The sequence below is a fragment of the Anabrus simplex genome, chromosome 7 (assembly GCF_040414725.1).
Source record: "Anabrus simplex isolate iqAnaSimp1 chromosome 7, ASM4041472v1, whole genome shotgun sequence".
Lineage (NCBI taxonomy): Eukaryota > Metazoa > Arthropoda > Insecta > Orthoptera > Tettigoniidae > Anabrus > Anabrus simplex.
Genome location: NC_090271.1, coordinates 163,253,226 through 163,275,843, shown reverse-complemented (window position 1 = coordinate 163,275,843; position 22,618 = coordinate 163,253,226). Strand labels below are relative to the sequence as shown.

Below are 22,618 nucleotides of genomic sequence, written 5' to 3'. Positions count from 1 at the left end.
ATATAGCAACCCATTCAGTCACTCTTTTGTCTAGTCCAATTGCACTCATTTTTGCCAGTAGTCTCCCATGATCCACCCTATCAAATGCTTTAGACAGGTCAATCGCGATACAGTCCATTTGACCTCCAGAATCCAAGATATCTGCTATATCTTGCTGGAATCCTACAAGTTGAGTTTCAGTGGAATAACCTTTCCTAAAACCGAATTGCCTTCTATTGAACCAGTTATTAATTTCACAAACATGTCTAATATAATCAGAAAGAATGCCTTCCCAAAGCTTACATACAATGCATGTCAAACTTACTGGCCTGTAATTTTCAGCTTTATGTCTTATCACCCTTTCCTTTATTCACAGGGGCTACTATAGCAACTCTCCATTCATCTGGTATAGCTCCTCCGACCAAACAATAATCAAATAAGTACTTCAGATATGGTACTATATCCCAACCCATTGTCTTTAGTATATCCCCAGAAATCTGATCAATTCCAGCCACTTTTCTAGTTTTCAACTTTTGTATCTTATTGTAAATGTCATTGTTATCATATGTAAATTTTATTACTTCTTTGGCCTTAGTCTCCTCCTCTATCTCGACATTATCCTTGTAACCAACAATCTTTACATACTGCTGACTGAATACTTCTGCCTTTTGAAGATCCTCACGTACACACTCCCCTTGTTCATTGATTATTCCTGGAATGTCCTTCTTGGAACCTGTTTCTGCCTTAAAATACCTATACATACCCTTCCATTTTTCACTAAAATTCGTATGGCTGCCAATTATGCTTGCCATCATGTTATCCTTAGCTGCCTTCTTTGCTAGATTCAATTTTCTAGTAAGTTCCTTTAATTTCTCCTTACTTCCACAGCCATTTCTAACTCTATTTCTTTCCAGTCTGCACCTCCTTCTTAGTCCCTTTATTTCTCTATTATAATAAGGTGGGTCTTTACCATTCCTTACCACCCTTAAAGGTACAAACCTGTTTTCGCATTCCTCAACAATTTCTTTAAACCCATCCCAGAGTCTGTTTACATTTTTATTTACCGTTTTCCACCGATCATAGTTACTTTTTAGAAACTTCCTCATGCCTGCTTTATCAGCCATATGGTACTGCCTAACAGTCCTACTTTTAAGACCTTCCTTTCTATCACATTTATTTTTAACTACGACAAAAACAGCTTCATGATCACTAATACCATCTATTACTTCAGTTTCCCTATAGAGCTCATCTGGTTTTATCAGCACAACATCCAGGATATTTTTCCCTCTGGTTGGTTCCATCACTTTCTGAATCAGCTGTCCTTCCCATATTAACTTATTTGCCATTTGTTGGTCATGCTTCCTGTCGTTCGCATTTCCTTCCCAATTGACATCTGGCAAATTCAGATCTCCCGCTACAATCGCATTTCTTTCCATGTCGTTTCCCACATAGCTGACTACCCTTTCCCGATCTGTACACTCCAAATATATCAAGTTGCCTATTATCTTTAGAAATGAGCCTTACACCTAGAATTTCATGTGTCTCATTTTTAACTTTTTCGTAGCTTACAAATTCTTCTTTCACCAGAATGAACACTCCCCCTCCCACCCTTCCTATCCTATCTCTACGATACAGACTCCAATTCCGTGAGAAAATTTCTGCATCCATTATATCATTTCTCAGTCATGATTCAACTCCTATTACACTATCTGGTAAATATATATCTATTAAATTACTTAATTCTATTCCTTTCCTTACAATACTTCTACAGTTCAACACTAACAATTTTATGACATCCCTACTTGATTTCCAGTTCCCTGTTCCCAAAAATTGGGTCAATATTCATGTATGTACAACACCTTCCAATGTGATGTTTTAATAACTATATTGGTATATGACAGCTGAGGATGACCCTAGAGGGGTCATGTCTGAAAAAAGATTCCACCTGCTTTTGAAATTTGTTCACTTTGTAGATAATTCCAAGTTTGATCCTCAGATCGACAATAGGAAACTGCACAAAATACAGCCAATCCTCAACCATCTCCTAAACAAATTTTCCTTCATCTCTACTCCTGAACAAAAGGTTTGTGTTGATGAATCCCTTCTCCTTTGGAGAGGACGACTAAGCTGGGTACAGCATAAGAATGATACTGAAGCCTCCACCTTATCAATACATTTATTTATATACTATTAATCACAGTACCGGTTTCGACCCCTCTAGGGTCATCCTCAGCTGTCATATACCAATATAGTTATTAAAACATCACATTGGAAGGTGTTGTACATACATGAATATTGACCCAATTTGACAGGCCGTTTAAAATAAGTTGTATGTTAAAATGGTAAAATAATTCCTCTCTTCTTCAATTATAAAAAGATTACGTAATGTGAGGGGCATGTCACTACGATGTTCCTGTTGATTTGGTAAGCGTAAACTGAGATTTGTACTATTGTGTATACACTGATGTTCATAGAATAATCACTCTTTTACGTTAAAACTTATAATTAATTATTAAAAACATTTCGACATTTTATTCTTCTGGTGATTATGTTGCTTATTGCACGATGTCCTTCTGTTGGTAGTATGTGTATCTTGAAGTGATCTGGACACTGTCTATGAAGAAATAGGTCGTAGTTTAATGTTCGGTTCGATGCATTGTCTATGGACTATATTCATAGTATATACTAAATGCTGAGTTAATAGTAATGCGTATTGTAAGTATAAAAATTTTGTTTAGTTTGCGACGTGCACCTTAATATGACGTTATATGCTATGTCAAGTGTCAAATGGTTTACATTTTTAATATCTTAAATGATAGCGTGTAGGCTTCTTCCTATATGTTGTAGGCTGTGATATCTGTAAATAGATTATGATAAGCTGGGTACAGTTCATACCCTCGAAACACAGCAGATTTGGCATGAAACTCTACAAATTGTGTGAGTGTAGTTCTGGATATGTTTGGAAATTTGCTGTGTATACTGGTAAGGATATTCCATATGGTCAGAACCATCCAGGAGAGAGTAAAACTGCAAGAATAGTTCTTGAACCCAGTGATGAATTACTAGACAATGGATATTGTATGTACCTTGATAACTGGTATACTAGCCCGACATTGGTAGATAAGCTTTGTGAAAAGAAAACTGATGATGTAGGGACCATGAGGACTAATAGAAAGGAGTTTGCAGACTTCGTGAAGGAGGCAAAATTACAGAAGGGCGAAAGAGTTTCAGGTTACCGAAAGAAAGAGATGATAATGAAGTGAAAAGATAAGTGTGATGTCACTCTTGTAAGCACTTTCCTTGATGGTTCCATGGAGAACATGAATTCGAGAAAGGGAGTTATTGAGAAAACCATGGTAGCCCTGGACTATAATAAAAATATGGGAGGGGTAGATGAGAATGACAGTCAACTTCACAGCTATAAAAGTGCTCGGGAACGTCTCAAGAAGTATTACCAAAAGGTGTTCCGATACTTGATTGATATGGTTTGCCTAAATGCCTACATCTTCTACAAGAAACAAGGTGGGAAACTTCGGAGACTCGATTTTCAATTGACACTTGGTGAGATATTGTCATCGTCTGGAGGGGTGGTGCAGCAACAATGGGTTGACCTTCTAAATCACCAAGGCCAGCTTGTCTCCGCAGCCGCTGCTTCCCAGATGATATTTCCAGCACAGCGTCAAGGAAAAACCCTCTCCAAAGGTGTGTTGTGTGTTGGTCGCACGGGAAGAGGAAAGAAACATCATACTGGTGTCCTGACTGTGAAAAGGCTTTTTGTTTGTGCCTATATCACACAGATAACAATTTACAAAACCTATAATCATCTGGATTCAGAACAATGTAAATAATGTTTGTAATCCATTTGGATTCATAACAATGTAAATAATGTACATAATGTTAGTGCCCCATTATTGAAGAATAATAATTACTATTGTATTAGATTAAACTAATTGTGTACACATTTACGAAGGAAATATTTAAATATCACAAAGTGGGGGAAAAGTACTCAGGGCAGGTTACGCATGTGGAGAATTTAGTACACAGTTAAGAGGTTAAATGCCTACATTCTGGCTACTGGCGCCGAGTCACATTCCACCAGCAGAACTCAAGACGTAAACATGCCTTAGTTCGGGAGAAATGCCAGCAGCCAGTTACCAGTACACCAGGAGACCCTTGCTGCTGAGCCATAGATTATGTTCGTGGAACCCACCTATCAGGACAGCGAGACATCTGGTGGGTAATAATTTCAACCTTCTGCAAATCTGGAAGAAAGAATTGGTGGAAATTGTTCCAGGACTTTGCCAAGGCATTATAAATAACACAACAAAAGCAAATGGTTTCATCTGCCCAGGAAAACTTGGCCAAACAGGATTAGGACAAACCATGGCAGATGTTCTGATCTTTTCCACAAGTGGGGACAAGTTCTCTCATCAGAGTGCAGTTGTATTGCTCTCAGGCATATCGTGCATGAGTGTCCAGCACATTCATGTTAAGGCAATTTCAGTGACAGTGACAGGTCCAACTGTGATAGACTTTATTAACAACTTAAAAGCCAAATTGTAAATAATGTAATATACTTTATCTAACTTTATAATTATTTGTGATAAGTACTGCCAAATTCTAAATAAATACGGTAAATAAATAAATTAGAAATATCCCATTCACTGTCACTGGGTACATCTGATAACCGGTGTGCACAAAATTAATCACGAATATCAGCATCTGTTAGCAACTGTGTGCATCGCGCCATGTTGACAGCCACATGCCGTACTGAAGCTGTACATATCTGATATTACAGTAGTTTGTGAACTACAGGAAAGATTAAGGAAAGAAAAATGCAGCAATAGCTAGGGAACCAGGGTCAAATGGACTGTATCGCGATTGACATGTCTAAAGCATTTGATAGGGTGGATCATGGGAGACTACTGGCAAAAATGAGTGCAATTGGACTAGACAAAAGAGTGACTGAATGGGTTGCTATATTTCTAGAAAATAGATCTCAGAGAGTTAGAGTAGGTGAAGCTTTGTCTGACCCTGTAATAGTTGAGAGGGGAGTTCCTCAGGGCAGTGTTATCGGACCTTTATGTTTTCTTATATATATAAATGATATGAGTAAAGGAGTGGAATCGGATGTAAGGCTTTTTGCGGATGATGTTATTCTCTATAGAGTGATAAATAAGTTACAAGATTGTGAGCAACTGCAACGTGACCTCGAAAATATTGTGAGATGGACAGCAGACAATGGTATGTTGATAAACGGGGCTAAAAGTCAGGTTGTGAGTTTCACAAATAGGAAAAGTCCTCTCAGTTTTAATTACTACGTTGATGGGGTGAAAGTTCCTTTCGGGGATCATTGTAAGTATCTAGGTGTTAATATAAGGTAAGATCTTCACTGGGGTAATCACATAAATGGGATTGTAAATAAAGGGTACCGATCTCTGCACATGGTTATGAGGGTGTTTAGGGGTTGTAGTAAGGATGTAAAGGAGAGTGCATATAAGTCTCTGGTAAGACCCCAACTAGAGTATGGTTCCAGTGTATGGGACCCTCACCAGGATTACCTGATTCAAGAACTGGAAAAAATCCAAAGAAAAGCAGCTCGATTTGTTCTGGGTGATTTCCGACAAAAGAGTAGCGTTACAAAAATGTTGCAATGTTTGGGTTGGGAAGAATTGAGAGAAAGAAGACGAGCTGCTCGACTAAGTGGTATGTTCCGAGCTGTCAGCGGAGAGATGGCGTGGAATGACATTAGTAGACGAATAGGTTTGAATGGCGTCTATAAAAGTAGGAAAGATCACAATATGAAGATAAAGTTGGAATTCAAGAGGACAAACTGGGGCAAATATTCATTTATAGGAAGGGGAGTTAGGGATTGGAATAACTTACCAAGGGAGATGTTCAATAAATTTCCAATTTCTTTGAAATCATTTCGGAAAAGGCTAGGAAAGCAACAGATAGGGAATCTGCCACCTGGGCGACTGTCCTAAATGCAGATCAGTATTGATTGTATTGATTGATTGTAGGGGTAATTAGAACATTATCATGCTAAAATATGAATATTTATAAATTCTGAACACCCTTAAGATGTAATTCCCTATCAATTTTGTATTTTATTTTCCTGTATGTGATAATGTTCTAATTAGGCTACTCCTTTTTCCCTTACCTTATACTCTGTATTCCATGACTTGTAGCTTATAAACTTGCCACCAGATTGTAGCATTGATCAAGGAAACACAAGGTGCATAAAAACGAGAAATCTCGTAGCCTGTCGCCTACTTTTGGCTGAGGAACTACGAGAATTCTCTGGTCCCGTCACCCATGTATTACCGATCCTGCCTTATTTTTCCACACTGTGAAGTGAGTTATACAGCTCACATTCCTGTTCACAGTATTTACATTTTGGCACAGTTTCTAGTGGTATCCATGGATTTGCCAGTCCTATGATGGCATATCTCTGAGTTTGGTTCTGCCTGCTCCAATCTCTGTTTTTCATGGCATCCACACTACTTAATTTTGCTTCTGCATCCTTCGCACCATTACTTGTATCGCTCATTAGATGACAGTGCTTAGGTCTTCCAAGAAGAAAGTTTCTCTTGCCAGCAGGTCACTTTTAAAAGTGATAGAAGTCTTCAAATATTTGAATAGCGCAGTGAGGGATTGTAGAATGTAATCTGTCACTTAGGAGAAATAGTTATGTGACTGTTGATGTATAATTTGTTCCTCCCTTACTTGAGGATTATGTAAGGAGATAAGGACTAGATGTTGGTAAAAAACAGGGGGGGGGAAGCTGTATGCTTGCTTTCAGGAGATAGTTGGTTTGAACTCCACACTGTCAGCAGCCCAGAAGAGGGTGTTTCGTGGTTTTCCCATTTTCACACCAGGTAAATGCTGAGGCTATACCTTAAGGCCATGGCCATGACCGCTTCCTTCACACTCCTGGTCCTTTCCTATCCTATTGTTGCCATAAGACCTATCTGTGTTGGTGCAATGTAAAGCCAATTGTGTACTGTAAAAGAGGTGGGGGATGATGGCATAGATATTCTCCATTTCATTTGCAACAGAGTCTGGGAAACCTGCGAATGGCCTTAAGACTAGGCCACTTCAGCATTTGTTCCACTTCATAAGAAAGGATTAGTGAGGGACTGCAAAGATTATTGGACTATCGTGTTAATTTCACATGCCAGTAAAGTTCTTCATATCATCAGTGTACCTGCCAACTTTTACGGTTGGACTGGATTTTAAACAGATATTGATAATATATTGACAGGGCGGACCAAACAATCACCCGTTGTATATTCTTGCACTCTGGCGACAGCAGTCATTATGGGGGGGATCCTGGCAGGCTATACAAAATTAGGCCCAGTTTCCAGTTCTGCACCCTCCGGATTGGAAAATCGCCCTTGATGAAGGAATGTTAGCTTGGAGGGGCCGCTTGCGTTTCCGAGTTTACAATCCAGGAAAAATGACCAAGTTTGGGATTTTAGTAAGGATGGTGTGTGAATACCCTGCAGGATACATATGTAAGTTGAAAATCTATGATGCAAGTGGCATGAACATCTGGGACACTATATTTGTCTTTTTACATCCCTACCTTAGCCAGGAGTATACAGTGTACATAGACAATTTTTACAATGGTGTAGGCTTAGCTAAGGAACTGCGTGAAAGAGAAACTGCTGTACGTGGGACAATAGGACAGAATAGGGGACTTTCTAAGGAATTCAGTGAAAGACGGAAGAAGTTGAAAACAGGAGAAATGATTTTTAATAGGCACAATGAAGTACTGCTATGTTCATGGAAGGACAAGAAAGTAATTACCACCGTGGTTTCAACTGTACATTCTGCAGAAATCGCTGAAGTACCAAACAGGTTTGGTAAAATAAAAATGAAACCTGTAAGCATTATTGATTATAATCAGTTTATGCACAGAGTGGATACAGCCGACCAGTATTTGGCAATGTATCCATAGGTAGAATGAAGTACTGCTATGTTCATGGAAGGACAAAGAAAGTAATTACACCGAGCTCGATAGCTGCAGTCGCTTAAGTGTGGCCAGTATCCAGTAATCGGGAGATAGTGGGTTCGAGCCCCACTGTCGGCAGCCCTGAAGATGGTTTTCCGTGGTTTCCCGTTTTCGCACCAGGCAAATTCTGGGGTTGTACCTTAATTAAGGCCATGGCTGCTTCCTTCCACTTCCTAGGCCTTTCCTATCCCATCGTCGCCATAAGACCTATCTGTGTCGGTGCGACGTAAAGCAAATAGCAAAAAAAAAAAAAAAAAAAAAAAAAAAAAAAAAAAAGTAAATACCATGGTTTCAACTGTACATTCTGCAGAAAACACTGAAGTACCCCAAACAGGTTTGGGAAAATAAAAATGAAACCTGTAAGCATTATTGATTATAATCAGTTTATGCACGGAGTGGATACAGCCGACCAGTATTTGGCAATGTATCCATTCATGCGGAAAAAAGTGAAATGGCCAAAAAAAAAAGTTTTTCTACATTTTGCAGTGTACATTTTTTAATGCATTCAGGCTTTTCCAAAAATCCACTAACTCAAAGATAACTTTCCTAACATTCATGCAGACAATATGTAGAAACTTCTTACAAGACATTGAACATGAAGAACCATCAGAAACCGCAGATATTTCTGTGTCGCTGGTCCCACCTCAGTCTTCAGTAGGCTCATCAGCATCTGTGTGTAGTCCACTGGTGCAGCCCCCTAAGCGGACTCCGGCTAATGATCCATCATTTCGACTTGATGGGAAAATAAGAGCATTTGCTTCATAAATTCCCAGGTATGAAATCGGACAATTTTCCAACTAGACGGTTCAGAGTGTGCGCGAAAAGCAACATCCAGCGTGAAACCAGGTGGTTCTGTGGAAATTGTGGTGTGCCTCTCCATCCCGGAAAATGCCAAACCTGGTAGCATAGCCTCAAGCACTACTAGTAATCATCCTCAAGGTATATTGAAATTTTCAATATTGTATGTACAATTGTTTTCGTACAGTGACATTTAATGTAAAATAGTGCACTATAGAGATGAGGGGACTTAAAAAGGCTGTACTGGAGGTTTGAATCACCTGCTGAGGAGCTGTTGGTCAACGTGTTAAGTATAACCGAATTTCTAGAGTAATGCTCTCTATTCTCACCATACCCCATAGCAATGCATAATGTGAACATGTTTTCGGTCGTGTGAAGAAAAATAGAACAGAGTTCAGATCATCCACGTCGAATGAATCTCTGGAGTCTATTTTTATTTTGAAGACTGGGAGTTCTGGTCCCTGTTATAACAAAATATTTTCCGAAGACTTTTTGCAGGAAGGTAAAAAGGTCAAAACTAGGACTTTCAAGTTGAACTAGCATGTGATTTACAGTGTGTATTATATTATTTCTTGGCTGTGTTATGTTAAACAAGTTTTATTGTGTAAAGCATTTTTCAATTATCTCATATCTGCTTAATTTATTAAGGAAGTCCTCTTATGTAGCCTATGCTCCAAACCAATATTCACCATGCCTGGTGCTGTTTAACAATTTCTTCTTGATTGTTATGTTCATCTACAAATCATTGGCCTATGATATAAGTAGATGTGAATTCATTGAAGTATCCTGTTTAAAGCATGAATTATTGTATTTTGTAGCCCAGAAGTAGTATTATTTTCGTCAAGCTGTGGTATTACAAGTGACTATTTTCATTTTGACCGTATTGAAATTCAGTATATTAAAAATGTTTAACAATTAATTTATTGAAAACCACCTATTCAGTACTTTTAAAGTCTTTAAGACTATAAAACAATCATTAAAGTTTGAGCATATGATACATGTTTCACCTGTCATTGCAGGCATCATCAGCCATAAATTCTAAACTCCAAGTCAGAGCTCTGAGGGGATGCTATACTAAAACTATTCTCAAAATTTTTTTTTAATATATAACAATTTGTACTGTTTCATATTTGGAGTGAACTGGCCAATCATGTCTTAAATTTCTAATGGTACGTCCAACTCATGTTCTCATCCAAAGGAGATAATACAAAGATATCAAATCTCATAATGCCGATAATGAGACAGCAAATGAATTCAAGTGGAAATCAAAACATCTGCACAATCAGCTATATAGGACATTAATATGCACTAAAACTATTCTTAAAAACTATTTTTTAAAAACAATTTACACTAATGTATAAGAACATATGGTACATTTGGAAATGAGATGTTAAAATAATTCTTGAAGAAAATGAAAATGGTCAGGATGTAGGGACTGAGTTACAAGAAGTCAACAGGCCTATTTACGTTTCTGTAGAACCTGAAGGCAGCACATCGTTCCAAGTCACCACACCTGACCATCACAACATATCACAGCAAGTCAGCACAATATCAAACAAGGACGAAACACCATGTAGTAAAATATTGAATAAATCTCTTCAGGTTTCCTCGGCTTCATACGAGAAATCCACGCCACGTGTAAGTCAATTGATTTTCATATATTTATTTTTTAACTATTTTGCTCATTATTCAACTGGTTGTACTTTATATACATGTGTGTTAAAAACTAATATAAGTTGTAGTTAAAACAAATATAAATCAGTGAAGTCGTTTATTAATTAAGTGCACTACTATGTTATATTAGTTCACTGCACACTAGTACGGGTCTTGGAGATAAAATCCGAAAGTCGTCATTATTATATGTATATTTGCCTTGAGTAGTATTTTTAACAAAGTTTTTTTATTACTTCCAGGTTGAAGATTCAACAGAGCTGACGAAAAGGGGAGGGAGAAAGGCATCACATTTCAACGAGGTTAGTGTTTACAGCTGATTCATGTTGCAGGTCGAACATCGAGTAGTGCAGGATTACCAACATTCCTAACTATAATTTTTGTTTCCAGGCGAGCATCTGCCGTGAAAACATCGCTGCACTTGCTGAGGAACGAACAACTCTCTGCAAAACAGAAATGAAAATGATCGAAGATTAGTATACCTTCGAAAAAGAACTTCTAAAAATGAAAATAGAAACGGAAAAGCTACATCAGCAAGCAGCGAGAGAGAAAATTGAAGCAGGAAAGGTTAATCAGGAAGCTGCGAGTGAAAAAATACAGTACTACAGGGAAAAGAGAGGAAGCCTAAATGATAGTCAATAGTTAGAATGTAGTCAGTTATATAGACTTACGGGTTTCTTACACACCTAATAATTAGATTATTATTGTTATTTATGTTGTTTTTGACGAGTTGTAACTTGCTGATATTGCTGTTAGTTTTCTGATAGTGAATTTTAGTTTCTCTCTCCCAAGAGTAGTTTTTTGAAAGTTGGCACACCTTCACATTAGTGTTAACTCACACGAAAGTAAATACACAGTTTAGTTTCAAAGTGCATTTCTGTATAACCACTACCCGTAATACACAGTATAATGTTCATAAGTGTTTTGCTATTGAAGTGTTCTTGTGCATCTACAGTACATTCCTAAATGCCACTGCAGTGCTGTCGTTATCGATGTGAAGAATGCGGCCATTCTCAATTCCAACATTCCTGTTCCTTCTCCTTCTTGTGAGATACGGATGCAGAGTCAAGTACTGTGGGGGGCGTTCATCTCAGGTCTCCACAGCAATATTGTGTAATACCGGTGTTGCTACTATTGCGGTCAACGTAGTTTCTAGTTTAGTTCGCAAGCCCTAGTTTGTTTCGGTCAGCTGTGTATTCTAACCTCTCGCGAATTTCATTGACGACTTTACTGACGACGGTTTTTGACAGTCTTATATCTTTTCAGAAATTTGTTCCTCAGGTAGATTTTCGAAGTCCTTCCTTCTTATTATAGACCTATTTCTGTTACGAACACCATTTAACAAATCTAAATAAAGCAACTCTGCATCAAACACATGATTTACGGTGGCCATTTTGCTTTTAACCTCAAATAAACAGTTTAACCCAGGTGAAAGGAGGGTTTAACTTAACTCCGGTCTTAACTTAGAGTTATAAATACCCCCCCTTGATGAAACGAATGAATATTCAAACTCAGAGTTAAAACTGTGTAACTCGGGGTTAAGGTTTAACCCACGTTGATGAAACCAGCCAAAAAAAACCAGTTTTGCTGCTTTTACCTTCACCAGTCCGGCTCTATATCAAATCACCGACCCAATCACGAAACACGATGTCAATATTTCTTTCAAAACCCGTAATACAAACAGAAATGTATCCTTTAACTCCCATACAGTAAATTCAACACACATCCGATACTCAAATTCTGGGATTTATAGACTGAAATGTGCCCAATGTGAGTTTTCTTACGTAGGACAAACTGGATGCAGCTTTCAAATGAGATACTTAGAGCATTACAACGCATCTAAGCACAACAAACACTCAGCTATGAGTATTCATATGAAAGAAACAGGACATAGCTTCACTACTATAGACCAGGACCTTCAGATCTTAAAGATTATTAATTGGTAGTTTAATGACTGAATTCGAAAACACCTACGTCTTTTTTACCAACACTTCAATAATAATCAAAATCTAAATGACATCGTAAAAAGAAAGAGCCCGGTCACGGAACAAATTCCTAACTTATTGTCATCCATTAACATAAACAGTAATAATTTTTTTTTTAAATCTTCAACTATAAATCCAGCATTAATACCCCTATATCAACAGCAGCCAATGCCCCTTCGCCTGGCCACACCCCTTTCCCCACTCGTACCAATGGCGATCTTAACGCCCCGGCCACCCCACTTCTCCCATCACACTCCCCGCCAACGACACACCCCTACAATCCGAGAAGCAGAGGTAAAGCGACTGTCAGACCACCTCACACAGGGAACACAGCCGGATTTCTCTCCTAAAGTCTAAAGGGTAAGTGTCAAGAAGATTAATTCCTCTAATGAACTATCCCAATATAGCACTCACATTTTTTCCCGTTTATTTCACAGGCTTAAACACACTTCACAAGCCGTTACACTTACACCCAGAATCCAGTTGAACTCCTCTTCAGACTTACAGGGGAATAACTTCAAAAACTTCACAAGCTAGACAACATATAACATGTTTAAATGAAGATAGAATTATCTGTTATTTAAATGGGACTCGATCAAGCATTCTCTATTAGCAATCTTGCCATCTAACCGGCACTTCACTTCAAAAATTCAAAAATAGAGATTCTCATTTCTTTAAGGAAGTGATGTTGATCTATAAAAGATCGTGGCTACCCCAAAAGCCATATGAGCTGAACGTGTTTGATCTCCTATATATGCTAAAAGAAATGTGTAAATATGTGATTCCAATAGACTTCAATTGCCGTCCCAGTATCGGCATTATGAGTGTTGATATTTTTATATTATCTCCATTAAATGTGGACATCAGTGGAACGTCCCTTTAGAACTTTAAGACAAGATCGGCCAGTTCATTTCCAAATGTACCATATGTTCTACATTAGTGTAAATTGTTGTAAATAAATAGTTTTTAAGAATAGTTTTTGTACATGTTAATCTCCTATATAGCTGAAAGAATGTGCAGATGTTCTGATTTCCATTCGACTTCATTTGCCGTCTCATTATCGGCATTATGAGATTTGATATCTTTGTATTGTCTCCATTGGATGTGAACATGAGTTGGACGTACCATTAGAACTTTAAAACATGATCGGCCAGTTCACTGCAAATGTGACCATGATGTTCTTGTACATTAGTACAAATTGTTATATTAAATAAAGTTAATTTTTGAGAATAGTTTCAGCACAGCATCCACTCAGAGCTCTGACTTGCAGTTTAGAATTTATGGCTGATGATGCCTGCAATGACAGGTGAAACATGTACCGTATGTTTAAACATTAATATAATGATTGTATTATAGTCTTAAAGACTTTAAAAGTATTGAATAGGTGGTTTTCAATAAATTAATTGTTAAACATTTTTAATATAAGCTGTGGTATGTAAAAAATCATTAGATATTTTTATTGCGCGTGAGTTTTACTGATAGCCCTTTTCGAAAGTTGGCAGGTATGCATCAGTGAGTGCCAAAAGCCATTCATACAGCAACAGATCCCACCAGAACAAGCTGGATTTGTGCAAGCTGCAAAAGGAAGAATATCCTGAAGAGGTATCACTTCCTTTTTGGATTTAGTGATAAACTACTCCTGCCATGATGCAGAGGAGGCTACAGATTCCAACACTATCAAATGATCTGAACCTCGCTATACAGTTAGTCCTTGGAAATGAAACCCCGTGCGAGGATAATACTGGAAGATCATCTGCTTCGAGGAGAACTATCTGCAACATATGCCCATCCAAAAAGGAGGAGAATTACAGCGTTTTGTACTGTGAGGCATTTTGTAAAGACACCCATCACTAGTATGCACAGAGCACTCGAAATAAATGTTTTCATTGTTGACAGATGAAGCAAGTCGAATAGACGATCGTCGATGGTCCTCTTTATCTTACGCCGGCTTAACCGTTAAAGCATAAATCTATAATATATGAGTAAGAATTGTTCAGCACAATAAGTTCTACAAAAAGATCCATGGCAATATGTCTGCCATTAACACATAACCCACTATAACTGTTTCTATGTTACAGTTTGCAGTAAAAAAAGTCAAATTTAGAAACAACTTTTAAAATTAGTAAGTTAATCATGAAGAAAGTAAATTGTTTATTCCCTTCAAGTTACTAATGTAAAGTAAAATGTCATTTACTCTATTTTCATGTATACATTCGAAAATATTGTCGTCTTAATTGTTTTGTGCAATTTCTATACTGATATATGGAAATGTAAAAGACCAGCTTCAGAACGAGTGAGTAGATTGCGAGCCAGCAGGAGAGCCTCTCACCCAAGTTGTCAATGACTTTGTTGAGTAGCTAACACAGTAACTGTCAAGTTACTTAAAAATGAAAGACTTCAGAGAAGTGTGGATATGCTGGGAATTTCACTATTAATTCAATTCACCCAGCTTTTCTGTATTCTCGCTGTGAACGTTTCTTTCCACAGTCTGTTTGGAGTTTCCGTGGTAATTTGATGCACCTTGGCTTTTCTTCATGCAGTCTGTGAACAGTTTGTTTTGCAGCCTACGCAGTCGAATTGAGATTGGTGGCAGAGGGGGTGTATTTACTGTTTTGCTGTTGCATCTCGGCTTTGAATTTACGAACATTTCGTTGCACGTTACGATAGAATAATATAGTCTTCCAGTAGTTTTCCATTATCTGTGTAAGATCTGTGATAGTCCATCATGACGAGATGAGGTCGTACCGGTAGTACATTGCATTCGGAAATAGGGTATTTATCATGTAACATTGAAACTGGCCAACAAAGAGATTTTTGATTGTCACAGGACAGAGAAAGAGTTACTTCACTAGGACAAAAGGGATTGTAATAACAGTCTGTCTTTAGATCAAGATAGACGTAATTCAAAGAGAAATGCAGATGATAGAAACACATTCACAGAAAGGAGTGTTGTGTGAACAATCACGAATATTCTAACAGAACCAGACAAATTCAGCTGGGAGAGGGAAGAAATTTTCATGGTTTGTGATCCGATAAGTAGTATTCCACTGTGGATTACGATTTGTCCATAAATTATAAAAATGCTGCAGTTTCTTAAGTACAATGTCTGTTGTCTACCAGTTTTGTAGTTCTAAAATGCAAAGCATACCTGCCAACCCTTCCGATTTACCCGGAAACTTACCGTTTTTTAAATCTTCTTCTGATTTTCCGATTTATTTTTACTTCTTCCTATTTTTGACCAGCATAACCTCCAATGCCAGCCCCGCGGTGTAAAGGTAGCGTGCTGGCCTCTTACCGGAGTTCAATTCCCGGCCAGGTCAGGGATTTTTACCTGCATCTGAGGGCTGGTTCGAGGTCCACTCAGCCTATGCGATTACAATTGAGGAGCTATCTGACGGTGATATCGCGGCTCCGGTCTAGGAAGCCAAGAACAATGCCCGAGAGGATTCGTTGTGCTGACCACACGATACGTCGTAATCTGCAGGCCTTCGGGCTGAGTAGCGGTCGCTTGTTAGGCCATGGCCCTTCGGGGTGGTTGCGCCATGGGGTTTGGTTTTATAACCTCAGTACATTCAATACTCTTTCCCTAGGATAAAGGATAAATTCTTATGTGCTTGTGTGAATTATGCAACCTCATTTTCAAGCGTATTTATTTGATGCTTTATTTCGCGAGTGTTTCGTCGTGTTTCCCGTTCACCACAACAGCATGTGTGCTTTACAGCTGGGGATTCGGGACGGCAATCGTCCTGCAAGCAAGAGAATCTAGCGTGCACTAGTGACTCAGTTAATCAGGGCGAAAGAATGAGTTTGTTAGTGTGTGGTTTCCATTCTGTTCACATCGTTTCTGTGCGTAGTTTTGTTGGTGTTGTAGGCCATGTTTTTTCTTGCGTTTCTGTGCTCCCCCAGCACCTGTCAAAGTCGTATGTTAATAATGTATGGGACATATTGAATTGTTTTGTATGTGGTGGTTTCGCATATTTCAGTTCATAATTTTAATGAGTTGAATATATTTCAGGGAGCTGTGTCGGTGACAGTTTCTGGTATATTCTCTTCTCGTTATGACCAAAAATATAAAAAATGTTATTTGTAAGTGCTCAGAGATACCTATACATTTCCTTTTATTTTACCGTCTAATAAAGGAAACTATTATACATTTTGTTGCGTGTGTCGGTGTGACATAAATATTGTTATTTGCGTGTGTCATAAATGAGAATGGTTAGGTACATTTTCTTGTTACCATTTTATGTTTTCTTAGTTAACATTTTAAATTTAATGGTCAATTCGCATTGTAACTGTAGCTGTAACTGTATCCTGACCTTTTTTCACTTAGACCATGGTGAAATATATGTGATAAAATCTAAGAATTAAAAATCTTCTTATTTTTGATTTCTAAAAGTTGGCAAGTATGGCAAAGAATCTAAAAGTATATGCTGTTTTGAGGGAAAAGGAAAAACTAGGGGAAATCTTTCCCCTTTGTGAACCTTTGCATTGCTCCTTACATGTGACCACTAAAACAGTAAAGGATTTATGAAGCACATAAATAATTTATTTCAAATGGCCCCCTTTGTGAATACACAAGTAATTGAACATGGCCTCATGCTGACATTTAAGTTCCAAGGACAAGTATACCATTTGGGTGGTTGTATGTATCCTTTTGAACTTGATGATCACAAGTTCCTGCAGATTTATTTCATTGCAGGTCCTGAAGTTCAAGCTTCTACTCGATGTAACAGCACTAAACAACCTCTTAGCCTTAGTCAGGTCTTTGCAAGAAATTATATAATGCTATAATGATTACGTTCAGTCTTTCAAAGCTGTAAATACATACTATGTAATACGTGACGACCATGACCCTATCCTTTACAATTGAAGAGCATCGTTTCAAAATGTATTAAATGCAGTCGAGGTCAGAATATGTGAGAATTGTGGTGTGCATAAACTGTCCGAAGTGTTTAAGATTGGAAAGACACAGGCAGCTGAAATTGTGAAAAAGCAAGAGGAACTAGTAAAGGAATGGCATTTAAATGGCAACGAACAGCGCATTAAACTGTTTCAAAGTGGTAGTGGACAAGGTTAATAGAGAACAGTAAGGTTAGTCATTCCGTGTTACGGGCTGCCATTGGCTGTCGCTGTGACGTCACCATGGAACATCGCTGGTAGCCGCTGACGGCAGACTGTATTAGCGCACGGGTAATGTTTCACATTTTAATAATATACCGAAGTGATATTTTAGAATTTTTGAACGTCATACAATGTATTCTATAGAAACATACATTCTGTACAAGATAAAGTACGTATAACATCGTAGCGCTACAAAATAAGAGGTACTTAGAAGTGCGCGATATGTTAGGTTTAAATCAACATATTCGGGACAAATAAGACTATTTTTATTTACTGTTATTCACTCTTACCTCAGTGAAGATGATGTTGACGAAATGCATGGAATCTTCACCTCACTCTGACTGACAGATGGGTTTTGTTTTATATCACAAACACTGTTCATGTGTTCAACACTTCACGGTGAAAACTTACAGGATACATTGCGATATGTAATAATTTCAAGTCTTGGAACACTAGCACCAAATAAACGGTATGTCTTTCTTTCCGTTAACATAAGTCTAGAAGAGTATCACAGTCTAGTATATTCACTATCTATCCGATTTTCATCAAAAGGGCTACAGTTCGAATCGTAGTCAATGAAAGCGAGACAGGGTATGAAATAAGTTCTTTTCCGAGTTCTGCACATAAGGCAAAGGTCCCGTGGCTTTGCACACGAAGTTTAAAACAACAAATACAACGGTAACGAACATTTCTTGACATTTACTTTGTTGATAAATGCCACATTCTCGTTTTTCGCTTACGGGCAGCCTCTTTGCCGGCTGAGTGGCTCAGACGGTTGAGGCGCTGGCCTTCTGACCCCAACTTGGCAGGTTCGATCCTGGCTCAGTTCGGTGGTATTTGAAGGTGTTCAAATACGTCAGGCTCGTGTCGGCAGATTTACTGGCACGTAAAGGAACTCCTGCGGGACAAAATTCCGACACATCGGCATCTCCGAAAACCATAAAAGTAGTTAGTGGGACGTAAAGCAAATAACATTAATTAATTTAATTATTATTACGGGAAGCCTCTATTTTTTTATTTATGTTTTGCAGCCAACCAACGCAAACGAAGTAAGGTTCGGATCTTAGCACATGATTTCAAGACTTGTGGATGGACGTCAGGAAAACGGCTTTTCAACTTCACAAACATATTGTTCACAACTTCTGGTTCCCTGTTCAAATCTGTTCGTCCGTGAATTTCAGCAAATATCAGTTCGAATTTAGTGATAATTTCCATAAAACTATCGGAGGGGACGAGCAAACCTTCCCGAAACAGCACGTGTACCCACCCCAGACTCGGTTCATCAGGTGGTATCAACAACTCTCCTGTAGGCGTGCCCAGGGACCTGTCAAATTTTCGGCAGCGATATGGGATGAACCCTGCAACGTATTTTAATCCCTCCACACTACAGTCAGTATTTTCCTGTACGGATAGATCATCACTATCAACAGCTGGCAATTCAACGTCATTCATGTCCTTGTCACCCTCAGTCATCGCCAGAGCTTGTCATATCCGGGAGGATGTTGCCAAACATAGCCGATGTAACAAATTCTCCTCCTTCGGCAGGAGCTACAGGTGACTCATTGGAATGAGGAATATCGCTGGAATTGGCTCCTAACAACAACAGTCTGATGCTATTTTTCACATCAGGTGGAGATGGATGATCGTAAAAATGCCCAAGACCTCTTAGGCGCGAAAATAAATTTTCCAGGCAATCTTGATTCAAACTTGCTGTGAGAATGTATTTAATAATAATTAATGTTATTTGTTTTACGTCCCACTAACTACTCTTTTACGGTTTTCGGAGACGTCGAGGTGCCGGAATTTTGTCCCGCAGGAGTTCTTTTACGTGCCAGTAAATCTACCGACACGTGGCTGACGTATTTGAGCACCTTCAAATATCACCGGACTGAGCCAGGATCGAACCTGCCAAGTTGGGGGAGAATGTACTTAACGCCGAAAGATTCCATGTATTTGAACAGCACAAACGAAAAAAGAAACTAGGTCCTCTGGCACTCTTTTAAACACTCACGCACTTTAAAGGTAAACAAATACATCCGATACATGTGATAACTGAAGAATTTGCTTCGATCTACCCTGGTCCCGCATGGCTAGCTGTTCCACCGTGACGTCATGCGCTAAGCGAGGAAAATGCAACACCTTCTGCGCATGGCTGAGTGCACCCCCCTGGTAGTGGAGCTCTCATTGACAAGGCAACGCTAGAGTGGCTTGCTAAAATAAGAAATCAGAATGTCCCTGTGTCAGGACCAATGATACAAGCAAAAGCGTTAGAATTCGCGACAGAATTAGGAATTGGAGATTTCAAAGCCTCGAATGGCTGGCTAGAAAGATTCAGAAAGCGACATGGTATCAACTTCAGAGTGATTTGCGGAGAATCATCCAGTGTTAATATGGAGATTTGTTGACACCTGGCAAGAAAAAATACCTTCAAACATAGATGGGTATGCTCTGGAAAATATTTTGAATGCCGATGAAAATGGATTATTTTTCCGTGCTTTACCCGAAGGAAATCGTTGTACTGGTGGATAAGTTGCGAAAGAACGTCTTACGATCTTGTTATGTGCAAGTATGAGTGGAGAATGGGAGCAGCCCCTTGTGATAGGAAAAGGTGCAAAACAAAGGTGTTTTAAAAATATGGACGTTACGAAATTTGGCATTGAATGGAAAGCATGGATGACCACAGAAATAATGACAGGGTGGCTAGGACAATTGGACAGAAAAATGATACGCCAGGAGCGAAAAGTGTTATTATTCCTTGATAATGCAGCATCGCATCCGGATACAATTAAGTTGCAAAATGTGAAGATCGTCTTTCTCCACCATATGTAACACCAGTTTCTCAGCCGCTTGACCAAGGAGTGATCCAGAACTGCAAGGTTATGTACAGACAGTTAGTGATGAAGCACACAGTATCAGAACTTAATGGGAATGAAGTAACCCTTCAAACACTGACAAAGGGGCTGAATGTTCTCCAAGCAATTTCATGGATAACCAATGCATGGAAAAACGTCACGGCCTCAACAATTCATAACTGCTTTCTGAAAGCTGGGTTTCCCGCTAGTGGTGGACATCCCGAAATAGAATCGGATACCCTTCCTGACAGCATAGAAACAACACAAGAGTTGATTCATGCAGCAGGTTACAGTGTACAAGTGAACACCTATATCGAAATTGATTCAGATATTCCAACAGAGTGTGAGAGTGGAGACACAAAAACGATTCTTCAGTCAGTCCAAGGGAAGAAGTACAAAAATAATTCTGGCAAAAGTAGGAGTGAAGGTGATGCTAATGATGACTGAAGAAAATACGGAAATGAATGTGCTGCCAATAACCTCGTACAGTGAGGCTCTCGGTTTTGTTAAGCGACTGAAAGAATTTTATTATAAACAAAACGATGAAAAAGGTGTAAATTTGACCCAGGATTTAATTGCACATAGTGAAAACATCATTGCTAAACCAAAATGGACAAAACAAACGAACATTAAGGATTTTTTTCAAGTACTAATGTTTTACTGTACTGTGCTAGATATTGCTACATCTACATACTGATTTGAAGTTTCAAAAACTCGTACGTTCTTCTTAATTTTAACATGGTGAACGGTAATAGTGTACAGTGTGCTCAATAGAGGTTTCCATAGAAGTGTTTTTGTCTGTTTAATACAGTGCATCGCAGCTGCAGCAGCCATCTACAACTTTTTCATGTGAGTACAGTGCAGTATATTGTACAATACTGTATACAGTATACAATTTAAGGCACATTTGCGAGAATTGTTAACACATACAATACATGGGTTATTGTGTTCCAACTTATGTTTAATGGTTCCGGTTTCATAACCTCTCGCAGGCGGACACCCCTTCATAACAGACATTTTTTTGGTCCTGAAGGTGTCCTTTATAGGAGGTTTTACCGTACAGGGAAAAAATACTTGCACACAGATCGCATTAATTTCTGACGTCATAAAGACATATGGTACATACACGAAATAAAGTTGGGGTATTCTGTGGACGTGCCGACATTAAATATTGGGACTGTGCCAATTGCTGTTACCGTACTTTGTACGTGATAGTACAAGAAGAAGCTGCATTTCTTTCTACCAGCAGAATGGTTGAGGCTAGCTGTTGTAACAAAAATACAGTAGAAGTCTGCTATAGCGAGTGCGACATATAGCGAGAACTCTGTTATAACGCCAGCTTTTTCTGTCCCTTGAAAATTTTTATATTAAATTGTGTATTACAGTGGAAGACCTAAGAAACAAAACTGACAAAATCAGTAAACTCGCAGACAAGCAAACCAGAATCAACAGACAATAGGAAGGGTGATTTCCGATGAAGAAAGAAGGATAAGATCAGAGAGAATGGAGAAGTACTGGGCTGACAGGAAAATGAAAAATTGAAGTTGGCTAGAGTGGTCCATTGAAGGCCATAAAATGTAAATAATAAAGTGTGTATCCTTTGGTTACAGCGAGAACCCTGTTACTGATGCATCAGTTAATATGAGCAATTATGCGTGCATAATTTTTTCTATTAACACTATTTATGCACTCCAGCGATTATATTGAATGTTATAGATCATCTTCATATAGATTTTTCGCTATGTGCGCTAGCGAACACACTCGTCGACATTCAAACTCGAAGGCGATATCAGAGTGAATTAGTAATACTCGTTGACGGGTATTCTATAAGCACAATTCGAAATGAATGAAAACATGTTTCCGTAATAAATGCGTAAGTAACGTGGCCGAAAACAATAGTTAACTTGTTAGAAATAAAGGCTGAAATAAACGATCGCTTAACTGTGTACTGAAATTAAGAGAGAATGTGGTACACCTCAAAATACGGCGCAGAGTGGATGACTGATTTCGGAGGTTAGTATATTCAGTAACACCTCGTTAGGCATTTCTGCAGGGGACAAGGAAAGATAATGTGTTCAGCAAGAAAATATACTATTCAATACACCAATAAGAACTATACAACATGAATATGTAAACATTTGATATGGTTTTTTTTTCCCGACATACGTGCATGTTACGCCGGGTATGCACAG

The 22,618-nt window shown here is 38.5% G+C and overlaps 1 protein-coding gene across 1 annotated transcript in view; it reads left to right on the top strand.

Annotated features, from left to right (window-relative positions):
* The window catches only part of LOC136877753 (histone-lysine N-methyltransferase NSD2), a 386,665-nt gene that overhangs the window by 9,388 nt on the left and 354,659 nt on the right, over window positions 1-22,618 (top strand). Inside the window, exons 2-3 of the mRNA XM_067151960.2 lie at window positions 10,275-10,435; window positions 10,711-10,770. Coding sequence (XP_067008061.2) covers window positions 10,275-10,435; window positions 10,711-10,770 — 221 coding nt within the window. The remainder of the gene's footprint in view (window positions 1-10,274; window positions 10,436-10,710; window positions 10,771-22,618) is intronic.